This window comes from Leptonychotes weddellii, chromosome 1, assembly GCF_054177405.1.
Source record: "Leptonychotes weddellii isolate Sample4059 chromosome 1, ASM5417740v2, whole genome shotgun sequence".
NCBI classification, from domain to species: domain Eukaryota; kingdom Metazoa; phylum Chordata; class Mammalia; order Carnivora; family Phocidae; genus Leptonychotes; species Leptonychotes weddellii.
Window position 1 is genome coordinate 146,244,276 of NC_138369.1, and position 18,328 is coordinate 146,262,603.

An 18,328-nucleotide genomic window follows, 5' to 3' on the forward strand; every position below is an offset into this window, starting at 1 on the left:
TAAAGAGGGCACGTTCTGCATGGAGCACTGGGTGTTATGCACAAACAATGAATCATGGAACACTACATCAAAAACTAATGATGTAATGTATGGTGATTAACATAACAATAATAAAATTAAAAAAAAATCTCAACAAAATACTAGCAAATCAAATCCAACCGTACATTAAAACAATCATTCACCACGATCAAGTGGGATTTATTCCTGAGTTGCCAGGGTGGTTCAATATTTGCAAATCAATCAATGTGATATACCACATCAATAAAAATAAAAGAAAGGATAAGAACCATATGATCCTCTCAATAGATGCAGACAAAGCTTTTGACAAAGTACAACAACGATTCTTCATAAAAACCCTCAACAAACTAGGGATAGAGGGAACATACATCAATGTAATAAAGGACATATAAGAAAAACCCACAGGTAATACCATCCTTAATGGGGAAAAACTGAGAGCTTTTCCTCTACGATCAGGAACAACAGAGATGTCCACTCTCACCACTGTTATTTAACATAGTACTGGAAGTCCTAGCCTCAGCAATCAGAAAAAAAAAGAACAAAAAAAAAGGCATCCAAATTGGCAAGGAAGAAGTCAAATTTTCACTATTTCCAGATGACGTGATAGTTTATGTAGAAAACCTGAAAGACTCCACCAAAAAATTGCTAGAATTCAGCAAAATTGCAGGAAACAAAATCAACATGCAGAAATATGTTGCATTTGACACACCAATAATGAAGCAACAGAAAGAGAAATCAAGAAATCGATCCTATTTACAAATATACCAAAATCCATAAGAGACCTAACCAAAGAGGTAAGAGATCTGTACTCTAAAAACTATAGAACATTTATGAAAGAAATTGAAGATGATACAAAGAAATGGAAAAACATTCCATGCTCACAGATTGAAAGAACAAATGTTGTTAAAAAGCCTATACTACCCAAAGCAATATACACATTTAATGCAATCCCTATCAAAATACCACCAGCAATTTTCACAGAGCTAGAACAAACAATCCTAAAATTTGTATGGAACCACAAGAGACCCAAATAGCCAAAGCAATCTTGAAAAAGAAAAGCAAAGTTGGAGGCATCAGAATTCTGGACTTCAAGCTATATTACAATGCGGTAGTGATCAAGAGAGTATGGTACTGGCATAAAGACAGATACATAGATAAATGGAACAAAATAGAAAACTCAGATATGGACCCACAACTATATGGTCAACTAACCCTTCAACAAATGGTGCTGGGAAAACGGACAGAAACATGCATAAGAATGAAACTGGACCACTTTCTTACACCATACACAAAAATAAATTCAAAATGCATGAAAGACCTAAATGTTGAGACAGGAAACCATCAAAATCCTAGAGGAGAAACCTCCACATGCAGCAACCTCTTTGACATTGGCCATAGCAACTTCTTACTGGACATGTCTCTGGAGGCAAGGGAAACAAAAAGCAAAAATGAACTATTGGGACTTCATCAAGATAAAAATCTTCTGCACAGTAAAGGAAATAATCAACAAAACTAAAAGGGAAACTACAAAAAGGGGGAAGATAATTGCAAATGACACACCTGATAAAGGGTTAGTATCTAAAATCTATAAAGAACTTATAAAAATTCAACACCCAAAAAACAAATAATCCAGTTAAAAAATGGACAGAAGACATGAAGAGACATTTTTCCAAAGAAGACCTCCAGATGGCTAACAGACACATGGGAAGATGCTCAACATTACTCATCATCAGGGAAATACAAATCAAAACTACAATGAGATACCACCTCCCACCTGTCAGAATGGCTAAATATAATTACACAGGAAACAACAGATGTTGACCAGGATGCAGAGAGAGGGGAACTCTCTTACACTGTTGATGGGAATGTAAACTGGGACAGCCATTCCAGAAAACAGTATGGAGTTTCCTCAAAATGTTAAAAATAGAGCTATCCTATAACCCAGCAATTGCACTACTAGGTATTTACCCAACAGATACAAAAATACTGATTCAAAGGGATGCATGTACCCTGATGTTTATAGCAGCATTATCAACAATAGCCAAATTATGGAAAGAGCCCAAATGTCCACCAACTGATGAATGAATAACGTAGTTGTGGTATATGTAAACAATGGAGTATTACTCAGCCATGAAAAAGAATGAATCTTGCCTTTTGCAATGACATGGATGGAGCTAGAGAATATTATGCTGAGCAAAATAAGTCAGTCGGAGAAAGACCAATGTCCTATGATTTCACTCATATATGGAATTTAAGAAATGTAACAGATGAACAAAGGGGAAAGAAAAGAGAGAGAGAGAGGTAAACCATAAAACAGACTTCTAACTATAGAGAACAAACTGAGGGTGCTGGAGAGGAGGTGGGCAGGGGGATGGGTTAAGGAGGGCATTTGCTGTGATGGGCAACTGGTGTTGTATTGATGAATCACTAAATCCTACACCTGAAACTAATATTACACTGTATGTTAATCAACTGGAATTTAAATAAAAATTGGAAGAAAAAAACAGGGAGTGTGAAGATTAATCTGAGAGATCTGGGAGTTATTAAAGAATTGTAATCATAGCATTAAACTAACATGGTCACATTTGTTTTTAAAAAAGATATTTCTGGCAGCAGCTTGGAGGGAAGTTTGGAGTGAACAGAAAGGAATATTATTTTGGAAATCACAGAAATACTGGCAATGAAGAATGGTGGCATATTCTTAGGTAGTGTCAGACGGCAGAATCAGATAAACATCAAGATAAAAGAGCTGGATTCTATAAAGCTTCTTTACTGACTGGATAGGGTAGGAGTGGACTAGTGCATCTTCCTCAAGATGAAATGATCAAATTTCTTTCTTCTGAATGTACTCTCTGTCCTTTCTGTTTAGCTCCCTCCTCCTCCACTCTAAAGTCACATAGAGCAATGGTTCTCCAAGTGTGGTCCTCAGATGAGCAGCGTTAGCATCACCAGGGAATTTATTCTAAATGCAGAGTGTTGGACATCTCCCCACAACTACTGGATGAGAAACTTCAGAGCAGGTCTAGTGATCTGTGTTCTAAGTCCTTCTGGTGATTTTGATGCACACAAAAGTTTGAGAATCACTGTCCTTGGGCATCTGAGCTTTTAGGGCTATTCACTGAATTCTGAGTGTCACCACTTGCAACCTTGCACTGACAATTTCCTCCTGATGTAGGTATCTTATTGCTCTCCTGGAGCAGTAAACTCTTTGAATGTCAGGACTCTGTCTTAAGCACTTTTATATTTTTACCAGGAAGCCCAGCACTGCATACACTGTGGCTTCTCAAAAACTGTGCCAAATGCACCCCCCACAGCCAGCCACAGTAAAATCATTTCCTTCTTATTCACCCAAGGACTTTTCTGCTTATCCAGATCTTCATGCCTGATAACATACATTCCTGTTTTTTCTGAAGCCACTTTCCCAGTCCTTACTACTCATCTTGATGCTCTTTCCTATCTTGTACTCCTGCACTTACACCAAGATAGTTTATTTCCAGTTCAACATTTTTGAACAGACAGATTTCTGCCTTTACTTACAGAAATAATAGTTTGATTTTAGATAACTTGTACATAATGAAATCCTTTAAATCCTCACTTTTAAGTCAGATATAAGTTGAAACTTAGATACAAAGTTTAAGGCACAACAATCCCTTATTGTTAGGGCAAGTGGAATGTCAGTTTTGTTCTTATAGAAGGTTCTGCACTTTATGGAACCAAAATAGAAATGTAGAGGAGATAAAACCCTACAAGGGCTCAACTGGCATTTCTGCTCTTTCTCCAGAATACACGTAGAAGTTTTAGGTTATTCTACTACATATGGCAATATTATAAGAAGTTTTGATTCATTTTTTAAAATAATGAAATTTTTTCTTGCATTTCTCCAAAATCAGTATCTCTAGTTCTATGTGTATATAGTAATAATGATTACATAGCAATAGTAATAGTACTTAATAACAAGAATTTAATGAGCAATATAGGATGTTATTTTAGATTTGTGATTTCACTTAATCTCCATAACAACACTGAGTTATTTTTTCCATTTCAAGATAAGAAAACTAAAGCAGTTAGCTACTCTTCCAGAAAGACACAGAAATTGACTGTGCTGGGCCTGGACTACCAGCCTGTTTGCTCTGAATCTTGGCACCTGTCTTATAGGAAAGAGAACAGCATTGCAGAAAAGAATTCTAACCCAGTCTCTATAGCTAATTTAGGGCAAGTCTCTGGGCCTCACTTTACTGCTAAGTAAAATAATGGAGTTAGATCAGATGATCAAGAAGTTTCCTTTTTAGTCTAATATCCTATGTTTCAAATCTATGAAATAAAGTTAACCAAAATGTCTTGGAATACAACATCCTATTTAAACTTATGCAATTGATCTCATTATTAATACAAATTTTTTCATTAAAATGGAAATCCCATATCTAGAAGACCAATCAGTCATAAGCCTCTATGCATCTGTCCTTCATTCAGAAAGTAATCAGATGGCATTTTGAACTCCTACAAAATTCACAGCTTATGTGCCAGGCTGAGGACTACCAGAAGGGATCGAACTAAGTTAGAGATCTTGTCTTTAAGGAACTTAGCAGCTAGCAGAATACAGAAGAAATGTTCAGAAATGACAAAGTGGAAAGTGAAAGGTATCAGAAGAGAGGGTAAGCATTTATTCTATAGGTCTTCCAAGGAGAAAGAGATTATTTGAGTACTGCAGAATAGGAAAGGGGGGTTAAAAGTACAATCCAAAGAGCATGTGGATTAGGACTTGAACGATTAATAGCATTTGGATACTCTAAAACATTAAAATTGCATAATTGTATATTGAGTTACTTACAGTAAATATCAAAGATTGCTTGTTCAGACTGAAGTGTTTTCTGGCCAGATGGTCCATAATACGTCACAGAGCAGGTGAATGGCATTTGTATGTCAGTCTTGGTTGCCTTGTACTCCAGGGATGAAGTCATGGTATAGAGCTGAGTTACCGGGTCCATTTGCTTTTTAAAAATTAAGACCACCACTGAAGAAAATAAGAACACTAATGATAGCATTTTCATTGGAAAATCACAGTCCTTAGTTAAATGTCACAACACCTTGAGAAGTGGTTTTGTCCTTCTTACTGTATTTAGCAGGAAGGAAAATTGACATGTACTGAGGTAGAATGTCTTCTCAAAACCATGAAATCAGAGACACAGAAATAGAATCTTGTAATCCTATCTCCCACTCACTTTAATTAACTTCTAGAACATGCCATATACAGAAATAAATTTTCTCTACTCTTGATTCTTCTGCATAAGGACTAAAATGATGTTTTAAAAAATCACTTAATGACTTAATGGTTACTTAAAGGAACAAAGCATAGAGCCATAGATCAAAAAGGGCAATGCATTTAGATTCAGGGCAGTCTAAGGAATGCCTAGATAAGAGAAAGTCAAAATAGGTCATCTGAATTTATTGCCCACTTCTTACCCACCTCCTTCAAGGGGTTGCAGTACTTTTCCATTCCTGTACCATGTGATGTTGCCATCTGGATAACTGTCTTTTGAAATGCAGTCTCCCAACTGCAAAATGAAGAGGAAACATTGCTACCTTGGTTCCATCAGTGGTTGTCAATTTAAAAGCTTAGGACTCCTCAGGGTGCAGCTCTTCCAAAGATTTCCTGACCCATTCATTATCCAGGCACTGACTGGGGACTGAATACATGCTCTCTTGCATTAAAGACAATGCCTTGTACTTAAAATTATGGTCTTGCCCATTTAAAAATATGCAATAGACGCTGCCACTATTAATAAAATCACATTTGTCTAAAAGCATTACCAAATTCATTTTGACATTATTCATTTTTAGCATTAACTAAATAACATAACTACATTAACATTGACTGTTCCCATGGTTCATAGATCTCAGCATGCAAGAATCATTAACGGTGTGAAAGTGGGGCTGCCTCTCTGGTTTCATACTATATAAAGTTTAGATACACATACTTACCAAATCTATAATTCCCACCACTTTTCTTCAAATGTGTTATAACTTCAATATTTGGCATTTATCAAATAATATTATGAAGTAAAATTTAATCTGATTCAAAGAACTTTTAACTTGTTTGTATTTTTTTCTTCACAAAGGGAAATTTAGGTATTTTACTTAGTGAAAATAAGATTATTAGTCAGCTGATGGTGCCCAAATATAACCTCCAGCTTTGTCCCCTCTTGATACAACCTCTCTTCACAACTCTTAATGTGATTGTTCAAATTTGATCTTCTCACAGCTTTACTTCAACTTTTCAATAGTTTAATCTGCGAATAGAATAAAGTCCAAACTCCCTCCATGACATAAGGCTTGTCATAATCCAACTTCTCTTTACTTCTCCAAATTTATCCTTTATTGCACTCTCTTGCCTACCATCTTACCACACAAAGTTCCAGCAATGCAAATAACGTGATGTTTCCTAAAAATGCTATTCTCGTTCACATCATATTATTTCATGTTGTTGGAAAGCCTTTCTACCCTTGGTTTAGAGAAAATCGACTCATCTTTCATGACTCCATTTAATATTTAGTGCATTCAAGTAAGAAAGACTTATGCCTCCCCCCCCGCGCCCCTCCCCACCCTCTTCTCCTTCCGGAAATGACTATATCTTCCTCTGTGTTCCCACTCTAACTCGGGCAGACTTTCTGATTGGCACCTGCAACACTGTCAACTCCACAAGAACAAAGTCTATCTTATTTATCCTGGCATCTGAGGCCAGGAGAAGACATTTAACATTAGGCTAAGTGAAGGCAATGAATCAAACGCAAGTTCTTACCTTTTTTAGCTGCTCTGTTTCGAGAAAAGGTGCTTTGCTTACAATTTCAGGTTTGGATGGTTGCTCTAAAGTCAAGCAGAGAAAGGTTTTAAGTACACATGAAAGAACAAAAGGACATTTGTGATTTGGATTATAGAAAAATAATTTACTTAGTCAAAGCAAAAAACCAAGCAACAAAATAAAGAACACATTCCCATATAATCTGTAATTAAGAAATCTGGTTAACCCATTCCCTCTAAGTATTTGCTTTATTACATTCAATACTATTTTAAATGCTTATTACTCTTTTGAATAAAATATTGGTAATGTCTTCTGAATGCTTCATAAGCAGTAAATATGGATTTGATAGTGAAACAGAGGTTAATATACTAAACATGAATATTATTGCCAATTGATTATCATGTGTACTTTCTACTTACTCATAACTTCCAGCTACTTAGATGAAGATCTGAATCCACAAAGGATATTTATTAAAAATGTAGATTTCTAAGCCTCCCCTGGCCAGAATTAGAATCTCTAGGGACAGTCCTATAAATCTATTTTTTAAAACAAGCTCTCTACAAGATTTTCAAGCACAATGAAGTTCATGAATTATGGTTCTAAAATCATGATAACTAAAAGGAGTTAAGGGATTTAGAAGTTCAAGTTTTCAGTGTATCTCAAACCTTATCTTTAAAGTGCACTCACATTATGAAATTATAAATGTAGGGAAATCCTTCAAATTTGGAACTGAGATAATGGACAGAAGCATTTCAAATATAGGAAGTTCTATAAGCATCTATTCTAAGAGAGCCTTCAGGAAGAACTGGATAAAAATCACAGTAACAAGATATTATCCAAACTTATTTTAAGTTATTTACTCTTCGCTGTTAGTTATCTACCTATCACTGATGGATATTTTACTTTTTAATCAGCTCTAACAATTAGTCTCCAGAAAATGGATATTGCCTCTGTGTCATTGATTTTTGTGAATCTCACAGAGCAAAACTATTCTATTCTCATATAAACAAATAAAAACAACCAGTTATTCTTTCATTCAAAGTCTCATTGTATACCATCTCCAATACCTTTAATTTCTATTACCAAACTAGACTGAGTTGGCTTTTATATAATTACTACTCAATTTGGAATTCTGCTATCAGACATGTTGCCTACCCACACCATTACAGAAAATAAGGATGAAGACAGAAAGTCTTTGGAACAGCAAAATGGCTATCACCAAGACTGTATGTAAAAAATATGTAAACTTCTTCATGTTACTATTGAGAGTTAATTTCCCTTTTGCAATTGTTTTATATTAGAAATTGGAACAACGAATGATAATAGTAAATCTTCCTATGTGTTCAACTTATGCACTTTAATTATAGGAGGGCCTACTTACTATTAATTCTAGAAACATAATTCTAATTCAATTTTCACAAGATGGATTATTTTCTAAATATACAGATTGGAAACAAAACACAAGAAAGATAGAAAAATAGAAAAAAGAAATACAGAAGAATAGAGAAGTATAACAGAGACAATTACATTAACACAGACAAGAAGTGACACCTGATTTCCTGTTAGAAATGTGACCAAAAAATTATTAAAAACTGACCAAAAAGTCAAAATAAACAGCAATTTCTGGGAAACATATGGTAGGGGCTTAAAGCCTTCCACAAATCAGTAAGCACTGGTTTTATCACGATTTTAATGTAATGCCATTAATGTTCACAATTACAACTCCGAATTACTACTAAAACATTAAATTCTGTTCTGAATTTATGTTTTAAGACAAATGTCTAAAACGTTTGAGAGAGGGATGTATCCAAAATATTTAAACAAAATGAAAATTCTTGGTGCTTAAGTAAGTAAGCCAAAGTTCTCTGGGAACTAAAATCAAGTATTTCATGATACCTTTCTGAAAGCGTAAGAGAGGTAAGATATTAAATTAATTTATGTGGTCAATCAAGAGTCAAACTAACAAGAGAAAAAGAATAAATGGGTTTTTGTTTCCCCTTCAGTAGTATCTATGCCTGGAATATAAAAAGAGGTTTAAAAAATCATCTGAAAAAACTGAGGTTCTTTTTTTTTTTTTTTTTTAAATGAGTCTTTTAATACGAAACGTAGGTGGGCAGTGTTGCTAAGCTGCAATACATTCTAGTTCACCAAAACTATATATCAGAACAGTTGGGCACACACTTCCTCTTAGGCAGAATATATATATTCCTCTGCTTTGTATACCTTCTGATGTTTTATCAGTGCATATAAGATCATAAATACTTGGTATGTTACAAATGTTGGTCCTTTACACATGGCCATGTATATGTTCCTTCCATAAATATTTTCGAAAATTTATACTGATTTCAATAAAATGAAACTGTGGACAATCCAGGGAACCTGGTGAAAGAATCCTTAAAGTTTAGGCCTCTTTATACTGTAACTCATCTTTTTATTTGGAAGAGAGCCACAGTGGGTATTGTGGAAGTAATGGTAATACCTACTGCAATTCTTTGAGTTCTTTTCTCCAAACTTTTGTTTCAAGCCCATGAGATATTTTGTATGTAATTTTCTCTTATATTAGTTTGCAACAATCAACGGGTATTAGTTGGAGGACCATAAAAGAGGACACGTACTATTTGAGCAAAATTGCATATTGATTCCGAAGTGTTTAAAAAAAAACTTTACATGAATTATGCCTTAATATAATTCAGGGATTCATAACCAAGTATAGAATTGAAAGGGAAAGTCAGCACAAATTCATTTGCATTATTAAAATAACTTTGTCAAGGGTGTCTATTACAGCCAGTTGAGGATGAAGTGATGAAGGCAAAACTGCCCTCTGTCACCCATAATGTACAGTGTTATTACCAGAAACCACAAACAGGAGAGCTCAGTTTGATAGGGGAGGAAGGCAATAAAAGAGAGGTGCACTGCTTATACTGACTCATGAAAGCTCCTCTCAGGACACTAGAGTACAAGAGGGTTTACAGATTAGCCTCGATTGTGGTTTTCAAACGCCTTTTTATAGCTGGGGTCATTTTCCCTTTTTTTCCCTTGAATGAATTATCATGAAAAATCTTTGAAATATAGCGTGGGTAGAATTCTAGCTAACAAAAGCAGTGCCTCCACCTCTCCTGCCCTCTTCAGTAGCTCCTCAGGAGGATCCTAGGAACATAGTAGGAAAACCACCCTCAAATTCTAAGCACTTATATTACTGTTGATGAGAGAGGAAGCCCCAGACTAGTGAACTTCGCCAAGGTCAGAAATTAGCAGCAGACCTAACAAAGCCAGGTCTTCTGATGACCAGTCAGGGATTTTTCTGTTTCACCACTGACAGCCAGTTGGCAACCCATTTGACTTCCGAAACTTCTGCACAATGTTTGGAATAAATCTTTGGGAACTTTAAAGGCTTTACTGATGTTTCTGAATGTTTTTATTAACTTCAAATGTGCAATAAATGCAAATACATTTTAATTTTGATGCCATCCAATTCTGTTTTTAAAAAAGCTGTACTCATGGTGATAAAGAATGTGACTTATCTGAATCTGGGGTGCATAATGGGCATGGCTATTGTATCTGAGGTATAGTTTAAAACTAAACAAACAAGCCTACACCAGAGGTAACAGAGTCATCAGTCATGGCCTCCAGTTTGAATAAAAACAGTCTGAGTTTGCTCATGAGGATGGCACTCTGCAGCAAGCTGATCTGGGATTAGCTCACATCAACCATACTCGATTCTGCAGTACACAATGCATGTTGCTAGGTGATTCGACAGAAGGAAACAGAGCACTGATTGATGAGCCTAGTAACTCTTAAGTGACTGCAATATACACATGCACAGAATAAAAGTCTCCCTGTCACAGCTGCTGTTTGCTTCACAAAATGTGACCCAAAGTAAATTCATTATTTTTTTAAAAAAGTAAAGCCCCTGTATGCTCTTGCAAACACTTTCCTTATCATGAGCTGCGTTGTTCATTTAATCGGACTTGGAGGGTCCCATGGTTTCTAGTATAAAATGCCATTTTCAAGAATGTGTAACTTGTCTATTTGAATTCTCCCTGGCCCAGAGCCTGGAATGCAAATTCTGTTTCTGAGAATCACTTTGTTTTCAACAACATTCAAAAGAGAAGGGGGTAGGGGGTGCTGCCAATATGTGGGGTGTGAGTTTGTTTTTATAATCACAGAAATCTCCTGTATTCCAAAATAGCTTACAAATTTTTATCAAAGTAGACTAACTGGATTTTTTTTTTTTTCAGATTGCTGTATGGTATTTTCTTTAAGTGTATTCTGAAAATTGTCACAAATGATTCTTCTAAAGGAAACAACCTGGATTTTCTCAACTTTCTTGTAGACTAGCTTGATATTTGAGAATTTTAACACAGTTAGAAAGAAACCTGACAATGACAAAGCAATACACATAACCTTCAGGGTGCTATGACTTAATCTCCACTTACTGTCTTACATTTTTGTTGTATACTTATATTTATGACATCATGGCCTAATTTAAAAAATTGTTTTTGTTGTTCTCTTTACAAAAAATGTCCCTAGCAGTGCACCATCCTTCTTCTAAATAACATCAAAGTGAAATAAAAGAAAGAAAAAAAATGGGACATTGGTAAATAAAGGATGTAGATTATCTGAGGTATTTAATGGAAGGCATGACTGGCAAACACTTGGAATTTGGTGCAATTCATGAAATGATTGAGAAGGGTGGATGGTTTCTGGAAAGTGCCTTCCAAGCTGCAAGGTAATCAACTGAAACATGTAATATGCTTTTACAAGGTTCTTCTGGAGAACAAAGGTTTCTTTTAATAGTACAAGAATTCTTGGAATCCATGTCATGAGCCCAAAGGAGCTGTGAAATATATATAAATACTTACGGGACAGTTCCACTTAGTTGCATAGGCTATTAGAAGAGAAATGGGAAAAATCCATGGTTGTTTGCTGTAGTAGCCCTCTGGGTTTCTTTCTTCTATTTATTTTAATAATTTCTAGGGGCTGCCACGTTATCAGAAAGCAGAGGGAAAAAATTGGAAAGTGAGACCTTCTACCCTAATTTAAAAAGACTGGAATTCTGAAACTTTTGAGACCTATTTTTCTCCCTGTAATTTCTAATATATTATGATGTAACAGGAGGTGGAATTTTTTATTTGAATATTAAAAGATAGAATGTTTAATTAGAACTTCTCAAATCATTAATTTGCATAGCTTTTTGCACAGTAACATTAACTATATGTTATCATTAGGCAAAGTAACTTTGCCATAATGACTACAGTAATTTCTCCAAGTTTCTTCTACTGAGTTCTCTTCTTCCAACCCTACTCTACTTTTTCCCCTTGATGTATTCCACATACGCATTCAGGGTGTGGTGAACTTTTTTATTTGGGGGAAGTTTTCTAAACCAACTGAACACTGTGAAGAACTAAATCAACATTATTAAAGGCCAGGAGATATATATATATATGTGTGTGTGTGTGTGTGTGTGTGTGTGTGTGTGTGTGTGTAATACTATATACACACATATATTGACACACACATACCATACACATAAAAAGCTTAGATTTCTAAGTTATAAGATGGTTTGGATTTGCCTGTATTTATTGTTTAACATATCAAAATATTAATTTTATATTGTTCAGCCTAACAGATATATGTGTGTGCATGACATGCATGATTATATGTATGCATCACATATCTATGTATATATGAAAGAATATTTATTTGTACATGTCAGTGAAAGTTAAAGATCACATGCCAGTTTTCACTTAGTAGCACTTCATATCACAGGAAATGTTACCCAATAAAACAACAGAGAATATTGTTTTAGTTCCTCGCTGCAAAACTCCTATTTGAATTTCAGGGTTTTTGTTTTCCTCACTGACAGCATGCATGAGCAGAATGAAGATCGTTAGAAGTCCTCTTACAGAGATGCCTCCTGTGGAGACACTACAGAGAGCTCACTCTTCTTTCTAAAGAACATTTTCTAGTACCAGCCATCAATCCCACTTAGCAGTTACACTGCAGACTACTTACTGAACACCTTGACTATTGTAGGTGCCTCAAACACGTTGTCCTCAGTTACTAGCATGCACACAAATCTCTTTTCATCACTGATCCTTGCATTACTGATAGACAAAGTGTAGTTTTCTGAGAGGCTCAATCTGTCTTTGTATTCTGGTACATCGTCGTACTGCACACTTTTCTTTGTGGAGGACCTGAAGGCAATAAATACTGGGGAGCCATCGGGCTTTTCCTAAAAATTAAAATAACAATACATTTTAAAAACAAGCATGTTCAGATGTTTCAGGATTACATTCAGAATAACAAAATTTCTTGGCCATACCGTATTCTTCCACCAATATTTATAGTTCTGTCCAAAAGGAATAATTTTGGATATGAGCCTCACATAAATCTTTGGTTACAGAAAATTACTCTTCGTAAGAGGAGAGTCTCTAAGTTCTTTCACAGGTATCAGTTTAAATATGTGAAAATGGAAAGACAGCTATTGGAATCTGAACTTCTCTTGCATCCAAAGGACAGAATTAGTGACTCTTCTGAAACCAACAAGGGCTGGCATTGTATCTAATTCAAAAGAAAAAAGTAGATGAAAACAAACACACAAATGCACAAAATGATATTCAGCTAACCATCACAGCAAGCATACATGTGGGCTGCAAATACTCATTTAGAAATCCCGGGCAGTTATCTTTTGCATACTCATTACTTTAACCCACATATTTTATTTTATTTTTTTAAAGATTTTATTTATTTATTTGACAGAGAGATAGAGCCAGAGAGCACAGGTGGAGAGAATGGCAGAGGGAGAGGGAGAAGCAGGCTCCCCACTTGAGCAGGGAGCCCGATGCGGAGCTTGATCCCAGGACCCCGGGATCATGACCTGAGCCGAAGGCAGACGCTTAACCATCTGAGCCACCCAGGCGCCCCTAACCCACATATTTTAAACGTCCACACCTTTTAGTTTAAGCCAAAACTGACGGAGCTGACCTTTACTCATAACATAATTTAATGAGTCTTCATGGAGGAACAGTATTTGCCTTTGTGAAACAATCATGTCCATTAAGCAACAAAATCAGATTAATCACTAAAATGCATAGTTTTGCTATCTGAGTCATAAAACTTAGCTCAAAGAGCTTTCATATAAAAACTTATTATCAAAATAAAATATAATCTGGCCTGGACAATTATGCCAAGAGCCCGAGACATATATTTCATCTCTTCCTTTGCTCCCACAAAAATTCTCTTAGCTAATAAGCAAATTAATCTAAGATAGGAGCCAATCCCTCCTCTACTTACCTCACAAGGCCTTTGAGAAAATAAAATATGACAGAACATTTTAAAGTGCATGGCAAATTCCAAGGTACTATGGGGAGTTACATTTTAAAAATTATTAATATTTATTACTGTTATGGACTAAATGTGTGACCCCCAAATTCATATGTCGAAGCCCTAACCCCCAGTGTGCTGATATTTGGAGGTGGAGCCTCTGAGAGGTAATTAGGTTTAGATGAGGTACTGGAATGGTGCCCTTATGACAGGATTAGTACCCCTATAAGAAGAGGAAGAGAGGTCTCTCTCTCCATGAAAATACAGGTCATACGAGCACATAGCAAAACGGCAGCAAATCAAGAGAAGGACCCTCACAAAGAGCCAAATTTGCCAGCACCTTGATCTTGGGCTTCCCAGCCTCCAGAACTGTGATATATAAATAGATGTTGTTGAAGTCCCCTAGTCTATGGTATTTTGTCATCGCACCACAAGCCAAGATAATTACTAAGCTAATTTTAGAGTCCGAAAGTTTTAGTTGGTTGAATATGTGAATACATCAATAATATTCTCCTTAATTTTTTAAATTTTGCCACAGGTTTACAGTGCAAATCCTTGCTGTAAATCATTCCTTCACTGAGAGAAATATGTGAAACCAGTCCCTTATATTTCTGTATTCATACACTTATGCAATAAATAATAGTTATTAACCATATGCCAGGTACTTTCCTTGGGTTTTCCACATAGTAATGGATTTAATACTCCTAACGACCCTGTAAGTTAGAGTTGTAATATTAGATTCATTTACAGATTATACAGTAGAGACGGAAGTCAGTTAAATAAATTGTCCAAGGGCCCAGCTAGTGTATCTCAGCAGAGCAAAAGCTGAAGCCCTGCAGTCTGGCTGCATGATGACTTCACTGTAGCACTCTTGATAGCTGCTAGATGCACTTTCTGTACCAGCACCGAGGCAGATGCTGGAGAAGAGGTGGGGGTGAAGGAGGGCACGTGTGATGAGCACTGGGTGTTGAATGCAACTAATGAATCATTGAACACTACATCAAAAACTAATGATGTACTATATGTTGGCTAACTGAACATTAAAAAGAAAAAAAAAAGAGGTGGGGGTGAAGTATAGAGAGGCTCCCAGGGAACCATGATCTCCATTCACAGGCAGATGACCATGCAGGAAGGGAGAAGCCAATCCATCCTTCTTCTATGTTTGCCCCCTTTCGCTCTTTCCAAACCTACCATTTGTCTTTCAGCTGTCATTAAATTAGAGTTGTAGACTCTGCCTGCAAACCGACACTGGTTTTAGAGCACATGGTACTTCAAACACATCTCATCCGGTTATTGCCGAAGCTTTTTGCTTTAATTAAGGTTTTGAAAATTGCCATTACTATTTCCACTACCACTGTACCAGTTCAGTTTGGGTGAAAATTATTCCCCGAATTATCATCAGGAATGTGTTCCACTTATTTTGGCAGTTAAGTTCGAGTCAACAGGTGAAGCATGTGTAGTCTTGCTTAGAGTTTGAGGGGTGTGAATAGACCTTATCCTCACAGGCCTTAACTTCCTATTTCCACTTTTACAGTAAACCAGAAATAGTTCAAAATCCCCAACGTGAGCCAGGTATCAGGAGGAGAGTACAGGTAAGTGCTCACCTCCTTCCTCTGCTGTCACATGACCCCCCCCCCCCCATGCGCATGGGCTTAGAGCCCCACAGCCAGAACAAGGACCACGTGCCAAGTACTCGGTCAATATTCTGCTATGAATTACTTCATGTAACCCTCACACCACTGAGGGAAGACTATTCTTATCACCCCTTTTTTAGAGATGAGAAAATGGAGATTCATTCACTTGTCCAGAATCCCACAGCAAGTATATGGTGGAACATGTTGGTCTGACTTAACCCACATTTTGAAAGATTGTGTTCTACCCCCTTCTTGGGTGTAACCTTAAGCACATTTCCCAAAGTGTGTTCTGCATGTTTGTTTTTGCAGATATTTGAGAGAAAAAATTGGGTGGTTAAAAAAACCTAAGAAATGAATCAAGCATGGACAATTCAGAATGCATCTTAGTGAGAGGCTCTGAGAAGTACTGTGATAAAGAAAATTTTCAAAAATTATTTGACCATCAGATTTTTTTTCCCTATTAAAATACCTTTTAACATTTCAAGGAACTTGATAAAAACTGTCATCATATTCAAGGAAGCATATGTCTACTTTAAGCTCCCAAACTACCATGAGTCTCATGTGATTCAGCATTAGGAAACTGTACCACACAGACACCTTTTGTTGGTTTCTGTAATTAAATTGAAACATTTTATCAGTCGATGTTACCTAGCCATTCCACATAATCTACCAGGGTATCTACCCGCCATTTCCAGACCCATCTGTGCCTTGATACCTGAGAAAGTATTGATTTGCTATCTGCAAGAAAGGAGTAAAATGAACAATTTTAAATGTAAAAAGGACCTGCCCCGTCAACATAGTTCTAAGACAACACCAGAAACAAGCTTCTAATGCTGATGACTAATTCCCAATGAATATTTGGGTACTCTTGCAACTGGTGTATTTGGCCTTTGCAATAGCCACACCAAACAGGACATGAGTATGTGGAGAAAAGCTGCCAACTTCCACTAAGCTCTGTTCTACATGCCACTGATTTTACTCTGGAACTCTGCCTTTTCCTCTGCCTCTAACATTTAAGGTTAAATCTTTCAGACTAATATGATCTAAGAATTACGTGTTTATTGGCTTTATTTTAAAATAGCACTTCTTAGGTAAGACTTAGGAATTACTCTTTTGACATATCCAACACATAATTCTACCTTCCTACATTTGTACCCATAGTTGAATATTGCCATTACGTTAATTTGAAATTCACATTTGCTCGCAGAAGGAATATTATCCCCCCCAAAAAAACACAAACAAACAAACAAAACAACTAAAGGTAATTAGCTAAATCCAAAGTAGGTTACACTTACATATTTCCATTTGCCAAACATGAGATTCTGAGGTACATCGAGTCGGCAAGGCATGATAATGGTATCTCCATATGCTGAGTTTACAGTATACCATCCAAGGCCTTTAGAAAAAAGAAAAAAGAGAGAGAGAGAGATGTTAAGTGTTTTCTTGAAGTAACTAAGCAAATAACTTCAGTTCAGGCTGTGTGCCTTAATGAAGATTATCTATTACAATTTTATCTAAAATGACTACAAAAAGTATGAAGCTAGAACATATTTCCTATTTAAATATCAACAACTCTTATTTAGCTACTAAGCCTTTGAATGTCACACATTTCAAATTTACAGACCCTCAATTTTACCAGGGAAGAGACAAGTATGTGCTGCAAAGGAACATGGTGGAATGTGGAAGTGTATTTTTCTCCTAAGTATATATGTCATAGAAAAAAAAATACACACTACATTTCATAGATATGTGGGACTACACAAGATTAACATGCTTAAAATTCTCAAAACTAGCCTTAAATATATTTTACATTTGAAAATATTGTCAAATTTATCTTCTGGAAAATTTTTTAAAACTACTAAAAACTAAATTAATACATATAAGACCACAACCAAATTTTACTTATAAGTAGGAAAATGGCTTATTTTATACTAGCAATGGTTAATATATTAATTTTAATATTAATTACGCATAAAATATTAACAAGATAGGAATCTGAAGTATAAAAATTCTTTGTAAAGTGTTTACCGAGTGGTTATTCTGAATTTTGGGTATATGATCTAACTTAAACCATAATTTGCTACTAAGTTACAGAAAACTTCCTGGTCTTAATTAATTCTTTCCTGAGAAAAAAATGTAGGTGACAAAAAAATTAAAATGTCAAAACCCCACAACTTTTGCATATGTATGCAACATACTATTCAAATCTGTATATATTCATGAGGTTTAAAAAACTCAGGCATTTAACTTGACAAGAGTACTTAGGAAACATCTCAGATTTTTTTATCTTATTTTGTTCCCACTGGTTTTTAAGATTAAATATGTTTACAATTAAATATCTATTAAGATATGTCATCATTGGATATAGTGTGAACAGGCTAAGTTAATTTGAAATTGTAGAGGGGGAAAAAAGATATTTTGTCCACCAGGTGGTGCTGAAGTGCAAAGCTAAGGCCATTGGAAACACAAATACCATTTTATGACTTTCTGAGGAAACAAGACAGTGGACACTATCTTTCACTGTTACCCATCAGTCACAATTCATAGGAAGATT

At 35.8% G+C, this 18,328-nt stretch overlaps 1 protein-coding gene across 5 annotated transcripts in view; it reads right to left on the reverse strand.

The window, feature by feature from the left end:
* Positions 1-18,328, reverse strand: part of ALCAM (activated leukocyte cell adhesion molecule) — a 206,295-nt gene that overhangs the window by 39,094 nt on the left and 148,873 nt on the right. For all 5 annotated transcript variants that reach the window (XM_031039762.2, XM_031039756.2, XM_081797495.1 and 2 more), the window contains exons 2-6: positions 17,070-17,170; positions 12,830-13,049; positions 6,815-6,879; positions 5,483-5,570; positions 4,847-5,029 (exon numbers count right to left, since the gene is read on the reverse strand). In XM_031039762.2, the coding sequence (XP_030895622.1) occupies positions 4,847-5,029; positions 5,483-5,570; positions 6,815-6,879; positions 12,830-13,049; positions 17,070-17,170 (657 nt within the window). The remainder of the gene's footprint in view (positions 1-4,846; positions 5,030-5,482; positions 5,571-6,814; positions 6,880-12,829; positions 13,050-17,069; positions 17,171-18,328) is intronic.